Source organism: Amblyomma mixtum, chromosome 3 (genome assembly GCF_055824585.1).
Source record: "Amblyomma mixtum isolate Tamu chromosome 3, ASM5582458v1, whole genome shotgun sequence".
Lineage (NCBI taxonomy): Eukaryota > Metazoa > Arthropoda > Arachnida > Ixodida > Ixodidae > Amblyomma > Amblyomma mixtum.
The window spans coordinates 176988438-177011698 of NC_143014.1; the positions used below are offsets into that span (position 1 = coordinate 176988438).

The 23261-nt window shown below is 44.5% G+C and overlaps 1 protein-coding gene across 1 annotated transcript in view; it reads right to left on the reverse strand.

Moving 5' to 3' along the window:
- Positions 1-14445: 14445 nt before the first annotated feature.
- LOC149352832 (kynurenine aminotransferase-like) overlaps positions 14446-23261 on the reverse strand; it is a 47790-nt gene continuing 38974 nt past the window's right edge. The window contains exon 7 of the mRNA XM_089575727.1: positions 14446-14673. Coding sequence (XP_089431853.1) covers positions 14446-14673 — 228 coding nt within the window. The remainder of the gene's footprint in view (positions 14674-23261) is intronic.

Consider the following 23261-nt stretch of genomic DNA (forward strand, 5'->3'; position numbering starts at 1 on the left):
TTAGAAGTGCGAAGAAAGAAATGGAGTATTAGAGGTGCGAAGGTACAACTTGATAAAGCACAGAAAAGTGTCACTGGAAACAAAGTCACTGTATGTATACACAGAACCTCGCAACAAGATATTTAAATACACGTATGTCTCTATTAAATCTACGTATCTAAGAAAAAATCACTCTATTAATGCGTCAAACGAGGTAAATAAACGTCTTGCGCAATCACAGATAGTAGACTTTACACACGGAAAGACAGACGATCCAGGCAAGAACAAAACTGTGATAGCAGAAGTCGCGATATGTACTTGGGCCATGCTGCGGTCGGTGACAGTTCGATATTAATTTCGGGGCGGGGCTGAAGACCCACAAGCACCCCGGCTACGCCCCTGTGACTGAATGAGGAATGAGGTGGAATGAGTGTCCACCTTCCAAGGCACATCACTTTAAAATATTTTTTTAAACACACGAACACAATTAAGTGACTGTTTCATAAAGTTGTCCTTTCAAGCTAAATGAAGTAGTGAGTGACCATTCGCTCTGAGCTCTGTAACCGTAGTGATTTTGATGATGCGCGAACGAAATTAGACAAAAAAAAAGTAATTACAGGCGAGGTCTATTTAGTATGAATTTCTTACTTCTTATAATCTCGAAATGAACAATGGAGGGGAAAACCTCAGGGTGCTTCCCAACATTTCGACAAGAGAACTTGTCTTCGTCTGGGCAAAGGGTTCATCATTGCCGGGGTTTCACTTGCCTCCCTTACTTACTTCCCTTACTTAACTTTGTAAACACTGCAAAAAGGAAGAACTGGCAGTATGATGCGTACTTGCTCAGCGCCCTTTCTTTATGAGCTCGTGTGTGTTCTCTCTGGATCCTTGGTAAACTTTTCAGCCAGTTCATAAGAGAGGAGGCAACTATAGCCAACAAAAAGGTAGCCACAGTTTCTTAGAATAACGCACATAAAAAAGAAAAAGGAAAGAAAAATTCAAAGCAATAACCGGACAGAAGATCGAAGGCGAAAGATGTGAACTAAAGCATATTTCTCTTTGAGAAGCCTAGAAAATGGCGCATGTCCAAGGCCGGCAAAAAAAGAAAAGCGCGTGGTTCAATAGCACAATGTGCACCTGGAAGTCTACCTATTGAGTGGACCTCCCAGGAAGCGCGCTCACCCCTGCGAAGGATCTCTGCTGCCGAAGAAGCAAAAACAACTGCGTGCTACGCCACCCAAACACATCTGGAAGACGGGTGTTAAGCTCTTGACATTAATTGTCACGCCTGCAAACGCAATTCCACGACATCGATTTGGCCTTGAACTTCAGCAGCGCCCACGGTGGCGTGACGAACAAGCTGCCTATGTATGGTTGTGTATTATCCGTATTCCTTGCCATTTTTAACACGTCGGAAATCAACAAGAAAATTTGGCGCCAGTGTTTTTTTTGTTTCTCGATAGCTTTGTGCTCGAGCTATATACAGTAGTGAACACAAAGGAAATACTATTTGAAATTTCTTTTCTATAAATCTAAAGTATCACGGATGTAAAAACCTGTTTTTTATTTCTTAAGGTATTATGATGCAATAATGCCCTGTTCTTCCTAGAGGAGTTCTTGGAGGCATAACGGTTTGCCCTCAGGCCGTTTTTTTTTATTTTTATCCGTTCATGCGCTGTTCGCATTGCATTCATTTTCCACCTGTTCTAAATTCATGTCCAACATTCTCGAACAAAATTTTTGAAAACTGGGAAATTGTAAGATACTGTTATGGAAATATTGAAGGCAATGGTTTATTCTTCTGATATGCAGCAAAGTGTTTCGTTTAAAATGTTTCCATCGATTTCATCGAACATTTAAGACTGCCATAGAAAACAAACGGGGAACGCTTTTGACGACAACAAAAACGTTAGTCGAAAAAAATGCAAGACTGCCGTCGGGTGATCTGCAGATATATTGATTGTTATAGTGAAATCTTACATTATATGAAAAAATTGCGTTCATAAACGGCTTCCCGCTTAAAAATGCTTTTGTTCACAATTGTTGGGTATGTATTCACTTGCTGTCATTTTCAGATGGCATATTCTGCGGTTACGTGTATCTTTATAAGCAGTGGACGGAGTGTGAGGCCAACATATAGTCATGAAGACAGCTGAAATGGCAAATTATCCGCGGCCACAACCTAGAATAAAACACCCTCTGCTTTCACTGGATTTCAGAGTAGCGCAGTCCATGCCTTCGCCTGTTTTGAAAAGATACAAGTTCAGAGGAGCCCCGGTTTTTCGGTCTTCGCAGAACAGACCCCACAATGACCAAGTTGCCGAAAAATATCGCGCGAGCCTAAAAAACTGACTGACTTTTGCCGATATTTCCTAATATTTGCCTTGTTATGAGGCTGTACAATACCATGGGCTATGAGACGTTATGTGCAATCTTCAGAGGACGCCAGCTCTAACTCTGCACATCTGTGAAAAAAATTGAGATGTAGGGCAAGAAACACCCGGTGTGGACATGTCATCAATGGAAAAGAGTGATTTCATTAGACGAATCGATGTTATTGTTGTGCGGGAATGATGGGACTCGTTTTATACGTCGCCGTAAAGGCATTTATATAGACGTTGTTATAAACCTCCTACGTTAAACCAGAGCCGGGAACATAATGGCACAAGCTGATTCTCCGCTAGTGGAGGTTTTCTCCTTGACTGAATTCAAGGTACCGTGAGCGATGAGGTTGACCAGGGCATTCTTGAAAAGGTTATGCTTCTATAGCCACGCAAGAATCTGGAATTGGATATGTGTTCTAACAGAATTAAGACCCGAATCACTTTTCTACTCTTGTGAAAAATTTAATGAAGAAGAGATGGTGGACCTCATGGAGTGGTCAAGTCGGCCTACTGAGATTATTTCAATTGAATATATTTGCATAAGCATCGAACATTGTATCAGGAACAAAAAAGCCAGTAGCGCCGAGCAGAAAGTTCAGAACCTGCAAAAGTCTACATGGACTAGACGTTCACTGACAGCTTCTTGGACACTATATGGTTTTATATATGCGTATAAACTTTTACTTCTGCTTTGTAATCATTCATCTTTAAGTGATAAACACACACACACACACACACACACACACACACACACACACACACACACACACACACACACACACACACACACACACACACACACACACACACACACACACACACACACACACACACACACACACACACACACACACACACACACACACACGCGCACGCGCCCGCACACGCGCCCGCGCACGCGCCCGCACACACACACACACACACACACACACACACACACACACACACACACACACACACGCGCGCGCGCGCGCGCACGCGCACGCACACACACACACACACACACACACACACACACACACACACACACACACACACACACACACACGCACGCGCGCGCGCGCGCGCGCGCACGCACAAAGACGACCGATTTCCGGTGCAGGAAAAATGTAATACAATATCTACGGAGCGAGAAAAGTAAACAGCGGAGAAAAGCGTGGGGTGGGAATGTGAACAATGATTTATGTACAGTGAATGAAGCCTCATCGGAATGGCCATTAGCAGTTGTTCGACCTAACGTTACCAGCTCGTTGTTCGCTATATTTAGCAAATGATATTTCTCTGCACTTCTTAGTGGCTAGAGCGCGCACAATCTGGCGTCGACGCGACTTTCCTCACCACGAAAACAAACGATCGCACTATGAGGGAAAACCACGGGCTACAGTTTTTCACTTCGAATTGCGATCTCATATAGCGGTGTGCGCCTCTATTAATGCGAGACAAAGCATCTTGCAACCAATGCGCTGCCCTCTGCTTTCACCGAAGGCTGATTCAAATGCCGGGACGGAAGCATCGGCCGCTATCACTACAACTGACATTATCTTTTTAGTTGTTGTTGTTTGCCTCTTAGTTGAGCAGCCTTTCTTTCTTCGTTTTCTTTCTCTTTCTCACTGGCCATCCTGCTGCTTTTTTTTTTACTGTGTTATGCTGCGGGAAGTAATAATTCAACGGCACCAAAAGCTGCCGCTGGCTGGGTGCAGGGGAAGGCGAGTCTGATGGGCGGGTGGATGCAGAGGCGCCGCTGGCGGAGTTGTGAGGAGAGGGAGAGCGGACATTGCTTGATGGAGTGTTTTCTCCCCGGGCACGCTCAGCGGTATCGATGTAGTGAAGCAGAAGGTACCCTCAGCCCTCAGTCTCCCGAAGAACCGGAAGACGGGAGAGAGTGAGTTGCTCGCGGGGACGAAATACGCCGAGGAGACGCACTTCGCTTTCTCCCTCTTCGAACTCAACCTCCTGGCATTTATTTTTACACCTGCGTTTTACCATTCATACATGCCATTCTGGCAGCGGTCATACTGAAAGTGCGAAGAGTCAAGGTCAATTTATGGCTCCAGTTTGTTGTCCAGGGCAGCGAAAAAAGACAGCGGCTGAGAAAAAGCAAGGGACTTCGAAAGGGACCGCCGACAGCGGAAAGAGACACCGACAGCGCAAGCACAGAAAGTAATCAGTGGCCGCACATCTCTTTTAATGAAAGTCTCTTCATTGATGCCCCCACTCTTTCCAGCGTCGCATGCACGTTTTTTTTTTTAAATTTAGTTCATTTAACTTGCGCATGTCAGTCTATGCGTCTATACACATTGGAAAACCGATAAGCAGAACTTCCTAAAAAAAATATCATAAAACGAGGTGCTTGGGTTGGGGTGGGTGTGGAGGGTGGCACAAAGAAAGCGGCCTTAGTCTGAACCCGGCACGCGCACGGATCAGACTTCTTTAGAAAGCAGGAACGCTTTTAAGCGCCCGCTTATCCGTCAGAAATGAAGGAGCAGGCTTTCTTCTCGCCTTAAGCGCCGCTTTGTTCCTACCGCGCTCCGCTTTGAGCGCCGCAGCCGAGCCTCATTGGGGCTACGAGAGTGTTTGCGCAAGCCGCCGCTGAAGTGGAAGCTGCTCTACCGTGCGTCGGCTGTCCTCCCTAAACGAGACGCTCGGCAGGTTTCTGCTGGCGGAACACACACACGCACACGCAGACGCTAAATCGCCGAATCAATTTACCTGAAGCGCGGCTTTACAAACAAGGACACGCTTGAAAAGTCAACGCCTCACATCTGCGCACTTCATGTGCCCACAGCCTACAGTATATCCAGTATGGATCGCAACTTTTGAGGTGGAAATGAAAATGACAGGATCAAAAGCAACTTTACAGAGTAAGGAGAGGCTACATGCAGAATTCTGAACGGCACTTTCCAGAGCCTACGGCAATAAATGGAAAGTTTTTTCTTGGTGGCGCGGCAAGAAAGTAGTGCACTTTAAGCACACGCTTGTCGAAGTTTTAAGCATGAAATGCTTTTAGCTCCCGTTGTCGGCAGTGTGCTGACGTGAATGAAACGGGCAATGAAACGAGAGCATCCGGGCACCGTACGAGATTTAACGAGACTCTCTAAGAGAGAGGGCCGCGCTTCCGCGCCGTCCCCAAGGATGGCGCTGCGGTCCCACACTCACGCACGTAAAAGACCGGCCGCTGAGCCTTCAGCTCATAAAGGTTCCCCCTTTGGCAGGCAGCTCGCGGAGTATTCGAACGCGCTGCAGATACATTCCTGTCAGGCCTGCGTCTCGTCGTGTCCGCGTACGCTTCTGCATCATCCTGCATTTCATTGCCGCCACCGTCACAGCTGCTTAAGCCGAGCAATGGAGCCTGACGAAAGGAGAGATAGGAAGCGTCTTGCGGAAAGCGATCGCTTTTCAAGTGATACGCCACAGCAAAAGACTGCTCGCCCCTGCCGACAACGCCATGATTATGCGGCCGCTCCCGAAAGCGACAAGGGCGCCACGGTTCGCGGCTGCCTACCTAAGCCCGCACTATTGCAGGCGATCGCTTCGACGCAACAAGAAGAGTGTGGTGTGGTGTGGTGTGTTGAACACTAGACCCATTTCAAGATTTTGACTAGTAGCATCTACAACCAATGTGTTATGCCCGTAAACATTGCATGCTTACTCTAATCTCGGTTACAGGAGAGGCAGAGATTTTTTTCGTCAACGTCAGTTCCTTGTAGATGTACCTGATTTGCAACAGTGAATACTGACGGCATCCCCTTTACTAAATTTAGCTCACGAAGGGAGCAAGAAACATGATTTGTGGAGGTAGTCTTGCATCGACGTACAAAAATCTATGCTGAGTTCGCAGAATTCTCAGAGGGTGCATTTTTAAAATAGGACACTTTGACGGGTTTTTTATCATCACCGACTGACCTACGTGCAACCTCTGGTTTGGTTTTAAAAATGTTTACCGGGAGGGTTATCAAATGCAGTAGCGCTACTCAAATGCTACATTTTAGTGTCCTTTTCTACTTGAGGCATTTTTCAGTGGCATACGAGGGTCTCAATTCATCCGCACAAAGCTTTCACGAAGGTTGATTTAGAGCTCGCCAAAATTTCCTACTATCGAGGTTGAACCCATGATCGTACATGTAGGGATGAAGCCGCGTTGCTTTCACACTCAAGGTTAGGTTACGTGAAACATAAATAGCCCCGAAAGCAGAAAATTGGACAGACGTCGCCGTTCAGTTGGTAGAACACCGGACACGAAATTCGTAGTTCGTGCGTTCGGATCCCACCGGCGGCATGTGGCTGTTTTTTCTTCTGCTTTCTAACCAGTCATCTTTCAGCAGTAATATAGTTACACTATTATTTATCATTGATGAACACCACAATTAAAAAAGGGTAGAGACATTCCCTTGTCCCCCTTAGTTTGGGTGACTGTTGGCTTTCTTAGTACTTATTCCGCTTGCATTTTCACAAAGGGGTAATGTATTTCAGTTTTTCTCGGAGAAATTAAGGAACGAGTGATTCTTGAAACTCATTTGCTTAGTTAAAGTGAAGGAAACGTAAACATTTTTGGTGAGAAACACTTAAGGTCCTCTATATGCCCCGTGCACGCCCATAGCGCAGAGGAAATGAGGTAAGCAGATATTTTGAGAGCTCCTTAGCTCCATCAGTTGACCCAGACAAAAGCATAACTTCCGGCCTTCCTCGGCAGGTGCCACGGCGAGAGCACATACGGGGAGCAGCTGTCAGATAGCTCTTTGTAAACGTTGCAAGGCGCCGTAATTCTAGACATAATTCGCAGTGATGGAGTTTACTTAACCTGTGTGTTTCACTGAAGCCATTGTGTCCATTGGCGATTGCTTTTGCAGTCATTATTGCAGCGCAACGACGGCACAGAACAAGAGGGGACACAACAGCGCTGTGGAACACATGTAAAAGAGCCCTTTGTACTAGAAATAAAGTTCTATAATACGACATTTTGGGCGAGTTGGTTACCTACATTCATTATTACAGCGCAACGACGGCACAGAACAAGAGGGGACGCAACAGCGTACGAACGCGCTGTTGTGTCCCCCTTTTGTTCTGTGCCGTCGTTGCGCTGTAATAATGAATGTAGGTAACTAACTCGCCCAAAATGTTGTATTATGGTGCTTTTGCAGACCCTTCGTCTGCAACCGGGGCAAATGCCTCCGATATGTTCAAGAACTTTGCATGCGATTTTTTCTCAAAGCACGTGTTGTTGAAAGTCCCGACAAGATGAGGAAGGGTTCAATAACGCAGTGAGCATTGCTAGAAGCCATTAATCTGCATGCGTGCCCTTTGGGCGATCATGCGGGAATACCAGTACAAATAGAAGGTCTCATATGGTTTCCTCAAGGTTGTACCTCAAACGCTCCGAGGCTGGCACTTGTTGCGAGCGACAAATTGCGAGCAGGCTTAACCACGAGATTCTGAAATTTGGGATATACGATGATTCGGGGGACCCTGACGGACGAACCGTTACTCAGTTATGTAACACTTGAACGCTCAAGCTACAAATGCAAGCGAGGCGGCTGCAACGATCAAAAGGGTCCCATGGTGGATCGCCCCACTCTACCGAATTCGTTTGCTCCTGTCGATCGTACTGATAGCCACCGCCTTATTTTCACTGCCGCCACATACATTGACGCCAATAACGTTTTAACACATCAAACCAACTCTGTAGCTGCGGGCTGCACTTGTCTGTCTTCTATAACAGAGATGCAGCATTGGTACAGGGTTTCACACGGTCGGTATTTTGTCGACAAAAGACTCCAAGCATACCTGTAGGTCCCCATAACACGTTCACTGATTGCTAAAAGTATTGGGATGACCGCGCAGTTAGACCGACTGTTTCAAACACGGTACTTACTCGCGCGTTCTTACTTGGCTCGTAATTCTTTCTGTGCACCGCAGCAATCGATTTTTGATGGAGGTCGTAATTTTTAAGGCCTGATAGGTAACGATGCAGGCTCAACAGTCTGCAGCGGCAGAGCTCTCGACAAACGTCTTGCTCGCCGCACGCAGCACTCTAAAATCCAGCTGCTTCCTTTCCTCCAGTTGTTGCTGGATCCGTAGACAACGCAGTAGTGTCCAGATGCCTTCTTATACTTCGAGGAAGATGACCCGAACATGCTTGAAGGAACACTAAGTACGAACAGAGGTTAGCCTGTATTGATAGAGTACCCGGTTCTAATCACAAAAAGACGCCACTCTCACCGAAAGCGGAGTTTTTATAGAAAACGAAAAACAAATACAGGTGTTCCCGCCATCACCTGATTCCGCAAGTAAAGTGCTTGCGTCGACACCAATTTTTGGGGCGGATCTCAGAGGCTACACACACTGCCACACACCTGAAAACGGTGGCAACTCGTCCTTTTTGGTAAAGACGTCACGAGATTGAATCGACCAGCGGGAAGATTTCTAAATTCGATTTCCTCGCCCATAAGTGCGTCTTTATCCAGAAAAAAAGCAAACAGGAAATTCATTTCTATTGAAATCATTAATTGACTGGAGTGGTTCTCCGAGGTTACAACATCTGCTTGCTCTGCATGGCGCGAACACACTTCGTAGAATTTTGGCAGCTTGAGGAAAGATGGCGCCAAGCATCCGGCGCCTGCTGATGCTGCGAGTCGGTCTCGGTGCAGGAGTCGTTATAGTGTACTCTATAGCTCCGTCGGATTCTGGTTCATAGGGGAGCCACTGAAAGCTGTCTAGCAGTCGCTTTCGAAAATGCGCTCAAGGCGGCTGTTGCCACCGTCCATTCGTCGCTACTAGGGTGGCCGACGTTTGCGGATGCTATTAATAGTTTTTTGACAGCTTCTGTAGTATGCAGCAGCAAAGGGGTGCCCTTGTATAAAAGTTAGCGCGCTCATGACGTTGCAGACATTTGGGAGAGTTCAATGCATACATGCGCCAGCGTCAACAAAAAACAAACTTGTATGCCAAACGGTTCCTCATCCTTTTTTATTTAAAATTCTGTTTATCCTTATTCCAAATTCGCAAATGGAAGGAACGCGATAATGCGAGCTCTTGTCCTTCGGCAAATTCTGCGCATAATAAAACCTGCATGCTTTGGAAGGCAGCCAGAAACATTCGAACGACAATAACACTGAACAAAAATCACAGTATTAAATACATGTAGCGTGAGCTTGGCGCCCTATATTTCAAATCGTTTACCTATAGTTATAACAAACGACCATCCTGCCAAACATTACTTCCCAAGTAGCGCAGAAACATTACAACAATGACAATTTTTTTTGTTTTGGTGAAATGTTGATTCAACGTTCTTCTTGGCATCCTTTTTTCTAACGTTCCTTTACTGGAACTCATAAGTGTTAGAATGACCTTTACGGGACATTAATTTAATGTTTAAACAACACAGTATATGTAACATTCTCGAAAAATGCTTAAACCAAGCCTGTACCGGCATGCAGGACCACCACTTGTGAAGGCACACAACTTAACTCTTTCCAAGGACCGTCAATGAAGGCAGCAGTTGAGCTCGACAATAGATCATAACTCATACACTCACCTCCGAACAGGTACAGTGGATTCGAGCTTACATATGAGGGGTGTCCCATGAACAACAGTGGCGAAAGGGTAATAGGCAAAGATTTCTAACAAAATAATGGGCTGTGCATGTAATCCATGCCAGGCACAATGTAACTGATTTAGTTGTAAAGTATCGTTAGTTCAAAAACATTTTTATTATTGTTTTATAGTTATGATTATACCATTATAGTCACGTTTAAAAGATTATATTAAAGCAGTGTTTACTTTAAAGCTAAAGTAATCTTTATGTGACACCATTAACCTTATTTGATAACTTTTAACATTATAAAAATGTTTAAAAGATCATTCGAATAAGGTCTGCTTGGAATGTTAAAATAATGTTTTCATATAACATAAGTATTAATTGTTAATTTTGAGCATTAATCTAACACTCTAATGCAACATATAACTTTACTGCCACTTAAGCACCCTTTCTAACATTATCTTAATGTTCGGTGCAACCTGGGTTATTTGTAATAAAAGCGCCGCAAAATATGCAGCACTGCACTATATGAAAAAAGTCTTAACAGTGATACGTACGAACCAACCATTTTTTTTTTTTTGCTGTCTGAAACGCGAGTGGCAGCGAACGTTTGGCGGCTCATTATGACCAGAAGATTGCTTCAAATAATTTTCGACATAAAAAAATAAAGGCGGGAATAAAAAGCCAGGTAGTAAAGCGAGAGACAGAGAGAAAACTCTAAATTAGAATAGATTAATTAATTAATTAATTAATTAATTAATTTATTGAAAGTACCTACAACGCCCATGAGGCATTATTGTAGGGGGGTTATCACTATATACAATAAAACATGCAAAGAAGATATTGGAAAACATGTCAGCAAAGATAACACAACATATTAAAAGAAGACTAAATGAGTTTACAACTAGTATGAGTGATGGCACAGTGCTGGTAAACACACGAGACCTGAAAAAAAAAATACATCAGACTATCGCTTCAACAGCACTTTCGAAATCAGGTGCACAAACCACATCATTCGGAAGCTTATTCCAGCCCAGGATTGTGTTAGGGAAAAACGAATACTTAAATACATTAATGCGGCATTGATAACTATTAATCTTTTTCGTGTTATCGAGTCTCTCCGAAACGTAATATGGCTGCTTTAGATAAGTGTTTTTATTAATACCGGTACAATCATTGTAAATACTGTGCAAGAACTTCAGCCTGAAGATTTTTCTTCGGGTTGCTAAAGTCTTCCAACCAATACTGTCGCTAAGTTCGGAGCTCTTTATATGAAAATTAAAATTTCCAGTCACAAACCTTGCAGCGCGTTTCTGTACCCTTTCTAACTTGTCAGTGAGTGTACCCGTGAAAGGGTCCCATGCTACACATGCATATTCTAATACTGGCCTGACATTTGTTAAATATAATGTTTCTTTTAGTACCTGGGGAGAGCTTTTGAAATTTCGTTGGAAAAAATACAAAAGACGAGAAGCTTTGGCAGTTATCATGTCAACATGGGCTGTCCAGTCGAGGGATGCTGTGAGTATAACACCAATATATTTAACCTTATCAGTAGTTTGGATAGTGTCATGGTTTAAAAGGTACGATCCAAGAATTTTCTTTTTTTTTGTTTGTAAATTGCACATGGAAACACTTAGATACATTCAATTCCATGCCCCACTTCAAGCACCACTCGCAAACTCTGTCAAGGTCAGCCTGTAATACACAAAGATCATCAAGGCACGTGACAGGGGAATACAAAACGCAATCGTCAGCATACAGTCTGGCAGTGGATCTGAGGCCGACAGGTATGTCATTGATGAATATGAGGAACAGTAATGGACCGAGCACCGAACCCTGTGGCACTCCAGATAAAACATCCACAGGCGAGGATGACGCACCATTGATTGCCACCTGCTGCTGGCGTGCCCTTAAATAATCTTGTAGCCAACCGAACAGATAGTCAGGGAGACCAAGGCATGAGATTTTTTTTAAAAGTAGGTGGTGCGGCACAACGTCAAAGGCCTTCTTAAAATCTAGAAAAATAGCATCTATCTGAAAACAGTCGTTCATCCCGGATGCAATGTCATGAATGAACTCAGTTAGCTGCGTTGCACATGACAGCCCTGATCGAAAGCTATGCTGCGCTGATGTGAAAAAACTGTTGTCTTGAAGGTGTTTTACAAGTCCAGAATAGATTATGTGCTCCAGGGTTTTGCAACAAACAGATGTCAAAGATATGGGGCGGTAATTGGAAACCTGGCTGCGATCACCCTTTTTGTGAACTGGTGTAACATTGGCTATTTTCCAGTCTATAGGTAGTTTCGCGGTCTGTAGTGACTTGTTGAATAAAGTAACCAAAAAGGGACTGATATGTTCTGCACAGTGTTTTAGAATATAGTTAGGAATGCCGTCAGGACCTGGTGCGGAATGCGCATTTAGGTTTTGTAGCAATGATTTGACACCTTGATCGGTTATAACCATATCTGGCATTGCATTAAGCTGTTCCTGCTGTTCCGTAATTGCGTCTGAGCACCAAGCTGAGAAGACGGAGTGAAAATATGCATTGAAACACTCTGCTCGGGCTATGTCGTCTTTCAACAGATTGTCGCCATCCCTGATGGCCGGAATACCAACAACATCCTTTTTGTTGCATTTGATAAAGCGCCACACTTCTTTTGGGTTCGTTTTTAGTTTGTCTGCCAATGAGGATAAGTACAAGCTCTTTGCTGCCTTTAATTCGCTCTTAAGGTTTGCAGTCAGGATTCTGAGTCGCGCGTACGGAGATGGGTTTTTTGTTTTACAAAACCTTTTATAAACCTGAGCTTTCTTTCTAATTGATGCGCGCATTCTTTTATTGATCCACGGTTTATCCGCTCGTTTATTAGGTGATATCAGCCTTCCGGGAATAAACTGATCAACGAGAGACAACAGCTTATTCTTGAATGTTGTCCACAGTTCATCTACATCACAGGAAATGGAACTATCTATTAAAACCATAAAAAATGAATCAAGTTCCCTAATTATGGCGTCATAGTTACCTTTTTCATACATATAAACTTTTCTGTGACATTGTTTCAGCACTTCTACTCGTTTGCATACGACTGTGGCCGTTACCACTTCATGATCGCTAATTCCAGGTGTGGCGACTACGTTTTGTACTAGATCACTTCGATTAGAAAACAGCAAATCTAAGGTATTGCCACCATTCGATCCAACACGCGTAGGAAAGGCCACAAATTGACTTAGCCCGTAAACATTTACAATTTCATACAGTGCGCAATGATGTGCAGAACGATTCCCTTCAGGATAATGGTTGTTCCATGTAATGTCTGACAAGTTAAAGTCGCCCCCTAACAGGATAGGTTCAGAAGCTAGAATGGACAGCGAACGGGAGAGGCCAAGTAAAGGGTCTTTGCTAGTGGAAGTAGGCGGCCTGTAAAACGAGCCCACGGTAAGACTGCTTCCGGCCGAAAGGATTAATTTGCACCAAACAGATTCTGAACGGTCATCACTACAGTCCAGAGGCACACACTGTATTCGGTTATGCACGAGAACAAAGACGCCCCCGCCATGTGCATTACGGTCCTTGCGATAAGCTGTGTACTCGGACGGGAAAACTTCAGCGCTTGAAATATCGGAGTCGAGCCAGGACTCCGTGCCAATGACAACATCAGGCTGCGAAATGTGAACTAGGTCAGAGAATTCCACAGTATTATTCTTTATACTTCTGCAGTTAACAATAATGACGGACAGTTGATCATAAGAAACAGAGCAATGCCTTGGAGCAACACAGTTTGGTTGCTATTGCGCAAGTTCCCGAATTGACCCAGTAGTGTCATCGTACACACAGGTTTTTCCCTGCATTGTTAATCTGTCGAGTTTAACAGTGTATTTGAATTCGTGCTCCTTTGCATAGGCAATTAGCTTACTCCTCGCTTGGCGGATAGTTTTAGAATAATCTTCACTTACAGAAAAACCAGTGTCCTTAAATTTTGAAGCGGCAGACAAAAGGCGCTGCTTGTCCCTGAAGTGACTAAATTTTACTATGATCGGCCTTTTCTTTTCGCTCGATTCTGTTCCAATTCTATGGGCTCTTTCTATTGCAGCGGGGGTAATGGTTATGCCCAGGTATTTTTCGCAGATACCGAGAACTTTCGTCTCCGATTCATCCCACGTTTCTTTAGCAGTGTCAGGGATACCATAAAAAAGTAAATTGTTCCTGCGCGAACGGTTCTCCAGTTCTTCTTGGTTAACTAGTGCATTACGCATTGCAACTGCTAATTCATTTCTCTGGGACACTAATTCTTTCATCTCAACTGTTGGTATCGGAGGCGAGGATTCTATGAGACCATCAACTTTCGAGGTGAGTTGCTGGATTTTATCCTCCATCACATCCTGCTGTGTTTTCACGGACTGAAGTTCCTTAAGAATACTTTCGTTTTGTTCTAGTATTTTTGTTAAGCAGCCCAATGCTTCAACAAACTCCTGAGCCAACGTTTCAGATCGAGGACCGGGGTTTTCTTCCACATCGCCGGATAGGCAGGAGCCGGGTGGTCGGGGCCCCTAGTCCAGGGCTCCGCTGGCGGCAGATGACTTGCGGACTACCTGGATAATCCAGGCTTGTTGGTCCAGGTTCTTGCTGGCCAGGGCTTCAGGGCTTCCTCCCGCCGCTCGAGTGTCGGGTACGGTACTATTAACTTTTTGTCTGGTTTCTCCTGGCATTCCCAAGATGTACGGTAGAGCGTGGGGCTTGCTCCGCACCCAGGACAGGAACTTGGGTATTGTGTGGGTCTGATCTTGTGTAAAATGTGAACACTTGGATATGTGTTTGTTTGTATTCTCCGCCAGTCAATGGTATCCGAGGGGGACAGTTGTTTGTGTGGTGGTGAGAAATGTCTTCTTTCTAACCTGAGGTGGTCTAGCCTGCCACCATACGGTCCTAGGAGGTGGGTGGGGTAGGGATGGCGATCCGCTCCGTTTGTAAGATCTCGGCCTAGATCATTCGCTGCCTCGCTTCCGGCTAGGCCTTCGTGACCAGGTGTACATGTTATTCTGTGTGAGTGTGAGAGTGCACTCAATAGTGTGCCCGCTCTTCTGTGAGGTTTTCTAGCAAGGTAGTCCCTACAGGCTTGTTGGGTTCGTCACTATGTGCGATGACTTCCCCCGTTGGTCTTGAGTCTTCATGGTAATGGCTATGGCTATGGCCAGTGATTCTGCTTCTGCAGGGCCTTTGGCATAGAATGCAGCCCTCATGATTGACCTCCAGAACCGTCTCCCTGAGCTCCTCGATGGTGGTGTGTCCTCTGAGTGCCCAAAGACGTTCTGTTGATGTCATTGATGGGATATTTAGGGCAGTTTTATGGGCTACCCTTATGATGGTATCTTCTATCAACGAATATGATCTCTTGATACGGAAGTCCGTAGGTAATCCTGCTTATGACTAGAGCTTGGACTAGGCGGAGGGTGTCTGCCTCCTTCATCTCTTTCCGATGCCAGTTTACCCTTCTAATCATTCTTGATATTTGGTTGACCGTAGCCTTGAGAGTTTTGACTGTATAGTCCGCTCTGAGATTTCTTTGTGATCAAACTTTGCGCTACTGGTCATTTTGCCAGCAGAATAATGAACAGAACAGCGTTAGCATCTACGATAAGTTTTGTGATTATATTCTGACAAAGACGAAGCTGGCAGTGGCGCGCATAGAGTTTCTTACTATTACCTAGAGGGAAAGCTGGCGACCCCTCTATGGGAGTTTACATGGAGACCCTCGAGACCACTTCAGCCACCATGGGCGCTCAAAGCATCATAAGGCGGTGAGCTACCGACTGCAGAACTACAACTTTTGGCCAAAAAATAATAAAAAAATAAAGCTGTTTGATAACTACGAATGTCCTAACATTCAATATCTTGTCTTATGATTGCAACAAACGAGCAGAAAAGCATTTAAGTGCAAAGTTTGCCCAATATAAGAGATGACTAGCTTTCCTATTGGCCAAGTGATGAACACTAAAAAAACTAATATTTCGTAATTAACAGGCGCACTTTTAAAAGTAAATATGTTTAAAAAAATGCTGTTCCTTAGATACTTTAAAAGGTTTTTTAATGGCATTTTAGAAGAGTAAAACCTTTTATTGGCGTCGTGTGTCGTCGCGTTTTCACTACTATGGCTTTTGCACACTGCGTTCGCGCGAAAGTCGTCTGCGCACACACGGACAGCGTTTTTGAAATGAAACATCTTAGTAGTGCCACTCTGTGTTCCCGAAAAAATACGACTGTCCCGCAACAAGTAGCTCACCACCCTATGATGCTTTGAGCGTCCATGGTGGCTGAAGGGCAGCGCCGCCAGCTTTCCCTCTAGGTAATAGTAAGAAACTCTATGGTGGCGCGGGACGGAGCGCTCGCGCTAGGCCAGCGGCCATTAAATCATCTCTTGTTCATCGTTCATCGCGCCTCATCATTCGGCTGGCCGCCACGTAACGATATTAACATACAACTCGAAAAAAATAAATTGCTGGACATGCCTTGAAGTTCGTGTTACAGCGCATTGGCAGCGAAAGCTGCTTATATCCCAACGTAAACGCCGAAGAAACTTAATTCGCCTTGACACGGCTGTTGAAACGTACGACGAGCGACCGCCACCCTCCCCGGGTGTACTTAGCAGTGCCGCCACCAGAGGCGCAGCCGTCGTTCTGCCCGCGCCTATATCGGTGCCGCTCACAGAAACGCGGAGGTAATCTCCGTACACATCAGCGGGCAGGTAGCGAATGTATGCCCCATATGCCTGGTAGGTATACATTCGGGACTGCAAAATAATATATCCTAGATCGAGGACAGCTGAAAAAGTGAAAGGAGGTAGTAAAGTTTAAAAAGTTGCAATAAAATTAGAGCAAGAACTAGAAAAATACGCCGAAAGTATCAAGCATAAAGAGAGGACTGCTAGCCTCTTTGGCTCCTGTCATCATTAGCACTCATTTTTTTTAATGCGCAGATATTTCCTTCGACGTAACAGAGTTACAGAAACGGCATTCAAGGTGAGCAAGTGTTTTGGCGCTAACGACACAACCTGCTGAGAGTGCTAATCTATTGTAAAACAGGTACCGTGCAGCTCCAGAGGTCACACCCTGGAAACGTGGAGCTGACTGTATTATATACCGCATGCACGCTACTATAGCTTGCTGTTCGCTTCCAAAGCGACACCAGATAATTATTTTTCGTCTACATGAAGGCATCAAGATAGCGAATTGCGTTTAAAGTTGTCGCAGTTAGGATGGTTCTTAGAAGAGGGTAGATTGCCTCGGGCGCAGTACAGTGTGTCATTAATCTTTGTTATCCGTCTTTTTGTTTATTGTGCTGCACTTTTCGCATTTTTTTCCTGGCCAGTCTATACGTTTGCACACTAGAACCCGTTTAATCATGAACATGCAGTCATAGCTTGATTTACTTTGCAACGCGAATCCACTTAAATCAGTAGGCGTATACGGTTTCAGACATATAAGAGCTCGTAAAACATGAATTATGTTTGTAATGCTGTTAGCTCCAAAACTAGGAGCTGTAGTAGAGTTGGCGTACAAACCAAGAAATTAAGAGAAAGAATGTTAAAACAACGAAATGCTCAGTAAAATATAGCATTCATATATAGCAGCATACTTATTCATATAGCAGCATACTTATTCATACAACATGAAACTGGGGCTAATAGTTGACGCTATAATCGAGAAACAGAACATGACTAAGTTCAAACACAGAACTAAAAGAAAGAAGAGCGGCAGAGGGAACATAATTGAGAGAAAAATAATTGTTAGTTAAAACCAGCAAGTATATGAAATGAAAGAAGAAAAAATCCATGTGAAAGCACAGTTTCGAATCGAACACAGAAGAGGCAGTAAAATGTTTTCGTAGAGATACGAGTAGCTTATTCTCATGTATAGATTAGCGCTTGCCAAGCAATAGCCTTGCGCTAACATAGACAGTCCCATATCGTAGTGAGCATGTCGGAAATCGTTACAAGATACTACCGAAGAAACAAAATTGAACGCGTAAAAACTGCGGAAACGCGGTATTCGCACATGAACCCCAGGGAGCTCGTTCAGCTACGCTGACAAATCGCTACACGCGGTTTCCACACCCGTGACGCACCCATGCATCCACGGTACACGGCTGAAAGTGCCCCGAGCATGCCGCTTTATCATCGCCTGAGCTCAGTGCACACGGAATTTGTAGGTGGGTACTGGCTCACTCCGTACCGCCTCCCGAATCGCGTTCCGCATGCCGAACTTTGCGGGGGGCTAACACAGGTTGTCGTTGTGTTCTGAACAATTAATCGGAGCTAATGAGTCGTAACTGCACAGTGAACTTGATGCCCACGATCCCAGCACGTGGTTCACATAGGGAGGCGGAGGCGCAATTTACGACGTCGAATCGATCGTTCGATTAAACTGGAAGAAAGCTCATCGTAGGAGAAGAATCGCCGCACTAGTGGTGGATACTGTAATGTACCGCGGAAATGAAGGCAGGGATCTTTTTGATGAGCAGCGGCACTGGCACCTACAGTGAGAGAGTGGGATAGAGGGAGAGAGAGAAGAGAGGAAGGTTGGGAGAGAGTCAATGGGGTTTCATAAAAAATGTGTTTGAAGCGGAATATGGCGCCAGTGTCTGCGGAAGCAACCAATACAGCAGCTGAATCAGCGTAGGAAAGGCACAAAGCGCATATATCTTTGTAGAGTTGGCCTCGAACATACTTGTGGCTAGGTGACTGCTTCGGCACTATCTCTTGCAAGCCATCCCTCTTTTCTTCCGATCATTTCGATGTCGCTAAACTTCTAGTAGCACCTGGCAGCTCATTGTCGACGTTGTTCTAACAACGCTAACAATGAGCTCCATCAGTAGATTCTAAAGAAACCGCGTGCTCCCGTAAATGATCATGAATGCACATACCAGTTTGTCCAATACAAAAACGACCACCGTCGAGCGAAAACATAACTTCTGTCAAGCACGAAACGTGTGTAGATTTCGGAGTGCTTCTTAATACACACAATTTGTTTTGAAATCCGCTTTCCCAGTAAGGTGCACAGTTTTTACACGGTGTAAAAACGATAATAGTAAAACCGTACCTACCCGAAATCTTTTCACGATTATGAGAAATGTTGCGAGGGTAATGAAGAACTTCAACGTTTCTCTGGCTACTCGGTTATTGAGAAAGGTGTTTTCTTTCTGGCTTGTTATTCCCCGCAGCCGGGTGACAGTATTCGTGCGCCTTCCGCTGCCATACCGGAAAAAGAAGTGCTCATTGCCACGTGACAACTGTTAGTCTGTTTTTTTTTCAGAGATTTCTTCCAAGTGGACGTTGTCATGCATGTGCTTCTGGAAAAGTTTTTTTTTGCTTTTTAACTTCATTTTCGTTTTAACCCTCTCGCCATGGCTCCTTTGCTATGCACACCAGCGCTTGATGTACGTATAAAAGCTCCGGCGGTGTTTCAGCAAATGTTCAGTTACCACTTTGTTGCCTTTTTTTCCACCGTCCTTTTGTTATTTGCTATTTTTGGGTCCATTGCCCTTTACGAAATAAGGGGCAAGTGTGTGGGTCAAAGAGCACAAGAATGCGCACGAGAAAAAATTATCGTCCGCGTCCTTGCGTTGTTTTACCTCGCTCAAAATGAACCAGCCAGTCTGCTTTGGTGTTCTGCCATAGAGCTTATTCATTCGATATGTTAATTGTATGTGTTCGGGGTGAATGCATGGTTTTCGAGCGCTCTTTTTAGGTTTCACTGTTTTATCGCAAAATAAGAAGTACGAATTTTCAAAAACTTAATCATAAAGGTATTGTAGGCTCGCGCATTGGCTATGGTTTCATGAGCGGTCATTATTGTCCTTATATCGACACAGTTCTGGTTCAGACTTACTTTTGATTTGATTAGTGAGCACGGACAGTAAAAAACCTCTGGATAATCACTGGAAAATGTAATTATAAACATCTTCACAGCTGTGTAACCGTGCAGTCTCGTGTCAGCGGCCATGTTCCTTCAAAGCCGATGGCGAACACATCATTGGACGTACGTGACAGACATTGATATTAAAACCTGTTTCCTTTAAACTACATTGCAAACACTATGGTTGCAGGCGCTGATTGGACTTAAGAAAAAACCAGCCAAAAAGACGGGGACAAAGGAGAGACGAGGCACACACAACGACTGTGTCCCTCCAGTCGTTGTGTGTGCCTCGTCTCTCCTTTGTCCTTGTCTTTTTGGCTGGTTTTTTCTTAAGTATGTACCAACTAACCCAGATTTCAACTCTCCTGCAAGGCTGATTGGAGATTTCAAAGGGCTTTAAATCATCTAGGAGTCCTTTTGAGGCGGGAACAGTGACTTTGCGTTTCAATATATAGGGCTGCGTTGCCGGGACGTTGCTGTGAAGGCATGCCACTCTGCCATATTTTCAAGGTACTCTGCTCTTCTGTCAGGAATAGGTGTTATGTTTTTGTAGTAGACGGGGTGTAGATATCGAGAGAAAATCATTGCTACATGCCGCGCATCCCTAGTGTGAGTGTGAGGTAGTGCGCTAAAGCTCTTGCATTATAATCGGGCGTGAAGTTCGTTCACCCGTGAAAAATTACTGTAACTTCTGGACTAGGCCCCGCACCCGTTGTTTAGTCAATGGGCCCAGATTTTTGTTGGAAAACAGTTGTTACTAGACTGTATGCACTCGGTATATAGTCTGCAGAAGCCGCGTGTACAGTCCGCGTAGAAAAAAAAATGCATACCCTCGCTTTTTGCGTTAGATACTTTACGAACGCAAAACCATGCCTTATTTCACTCATTATCAGTTGCCACTACAAAAATTGTCATTCCCGTCATGTTTAAATCTCAGAACCCGTCATGATTACAGTCATAAAAACTGTTGGAGTATAAAAAGGTCTGTCCTTTCTAAATCGACAAACAGCCGTGTTCGCTCTCTTCTGTGATGTAATTTCTTGGGGGAAAAAAAAGCGCAAGAACAGGGACACAAGAAAAGAAGACGACGGGACAGGCGCTGACTAGCAACTGAAGGTTTATTGCACGGAACACAAAAAAAATATACTCTACAAACAACCAGGAGCACGCATGATCGACGCCAACAGCACTGATAAGATGTCACAATCACCCATGATGTTCGAGAAACGATATCTCACAGTCATGAACGAGGAGGGAAGGGGTGCTTACGCATGTGTCGCGGTTTTTCTGAATATGAAATGCTTCGCTAATTTCCCTAGTTAATCTACCTTTGTGATTGTACAAGACCTTTGTGTCGTTAAAAAATGGAACACATTGTTGGGCAGCAGGCGCGGAGGTGTCTCTACCACATTCTTTGTAGTGCAAGGCTAGGTTCGAGGAATGGGCCCCTTTCAAAGAGTTGTGTTCACGCAGGCGGGAATTTAGGCATCTTCCCGTCTGGCCGATATAGTTCTTGCCGCACGTGAAGGGAACCCTGTACACCACACCCTTGGCATAAGGGACGAACTTGAAATCATTTTTTACTTCACACTTTTTTGTTTTGTGTCTTTTTTGTTTTCGTTCTCTGCTTTCCCTATCAACCCTGGTGCAAATTTTTCCCAGCTTATTAGGTGCTGAAGAAAGCACATCTACCCGATATCTGCGGCCTACCTGCTTTAAACGATGGGACAACTGGTGAACGTAGGGCACGACAGCAAATTTCTTTTTAACCTGACCTGAAGGCTCCGGTGTCTCGTGCCTACAAGAGGACTTGATTTTTGTAAGTATTTTATTGCATTCCAGTATTATAGCATCATCCGGAAAGCCTGCCGACCTCAGCCTCTGAACTTGTTGACTAAAACTCGGACTGATAGCATGCACACATGACTTGTTAATCGCAGAACCTAAACAAGAGACGGCTATACCACATTTGACTATCTTAGAATGGCCAGAACGGTAACTGAGCAAGGGTTTCACGGACCTCTGAAAGAAAGACCAGCACACATGGTCTAGCTTTAAAACCAATCTAATATCAAGGAATTGTAGCTCATTCTTTTGCGGTGTTTCAAAGGTGAATTTTAAGCCTTGTCCGCAATCATCAGAAACCTTTAAAATGCTGTCTATCTGTCCCTGGAAGTCACCGTTCTCAACAAGAACAAGGTAATCATCTACATATATGAAGACGCGTTTTGTTCGCGAGCCCAAATTACTTTCAATGGCCTTATCGACATAACAAAGAGAAATATTACTCAGTACCGGAGCCACTTTTGACCCAATACATACCCCCGATTTGTGAGTAAACAGTCTGCCTTGCCATTCAACAACAGTAGCTTTTAGATAAAATGACAACAGCTCCAAAAGGCTCCCACCGAGATTCCGCATTTTGAAATGAATTCTTCCTCATCGTTAGCATCTATTATACATTTGCTGACACGCTGCAGAAGGGTATCGTGCGGAAGAAAGTGAAATGGTCTTTCTTTCAGAGGTCCGTGAAACCCTTCCTCAGTTACCGTTTTGGCCATTCTAAGATAGTCAAATGTGGTATAGCCGTCTCTTGTTTAGGTTCTGCGATTAACAAGTCATGTGTGCATGCTATCAGTCAGAGTTCTAGTCAACAAGTTCAGAGGCTGAGGTCAGCAGGCTTTCCGGATGATGCTATAATACTGGCATGCAATAAAATACTTAAAAAAATCAAGTCCTCTTGTAGGCACGAGACACCGGAGCCTTCAGGTCAGGTTAAAAGGAAATTTGCGAGACACCGGAGCCTTCAGGTCAGGTTAAAAGGAAATTTGCGAGACACCGGAGCCTTCAGGTCATGTTAAAAGGAAATTTGCTGTCGTGCCCTACGTTCACCAGTTGTCCCACCGTTTAAAGCAGGTAGGCCGCAGATATGGGGTAGATGTGCTTTTTTCAGCACCTAATAAGCTGGGCAAAATTTGCGCCAGGGTTTATAGGTAAAGCAGAGAAGAAAAACAAAAAGACAAAAACAAAAACGAAAAGAAAAAAAAAAGAGTGTGAAGTAAATCATGATTTAAAGTTCATCCCTTGTGCCAAGGGTGTGGTGTACAGGGTTCCCTTCACGTGCGGCAAGAACTATATCGGCCAGACGGGAAGATGCCTAAATTCCCGCCTGCGTGAACACAACTCTTTGAAAGGGGCCCATTCCTCGAACCTAGCCTTGCACTACAAAGAATGTGGTAGAGACACCTCCGCGCCTGCTGCCCAACAATGTGTTCCATTTTTTAACGACACAAAGGTCTTGTACAATCACAAAGGTAGATTAACTAGGGAAATTAGCGAAGCATTTCATATTCAGAAAAACCGCGACACATGCGTAAGCACCCCTTCCCTCCTCGTTCATGACTGAGATATCGTTTCTTGAACATCATGGCTGATTGTGTCATCTTATCAGTGTT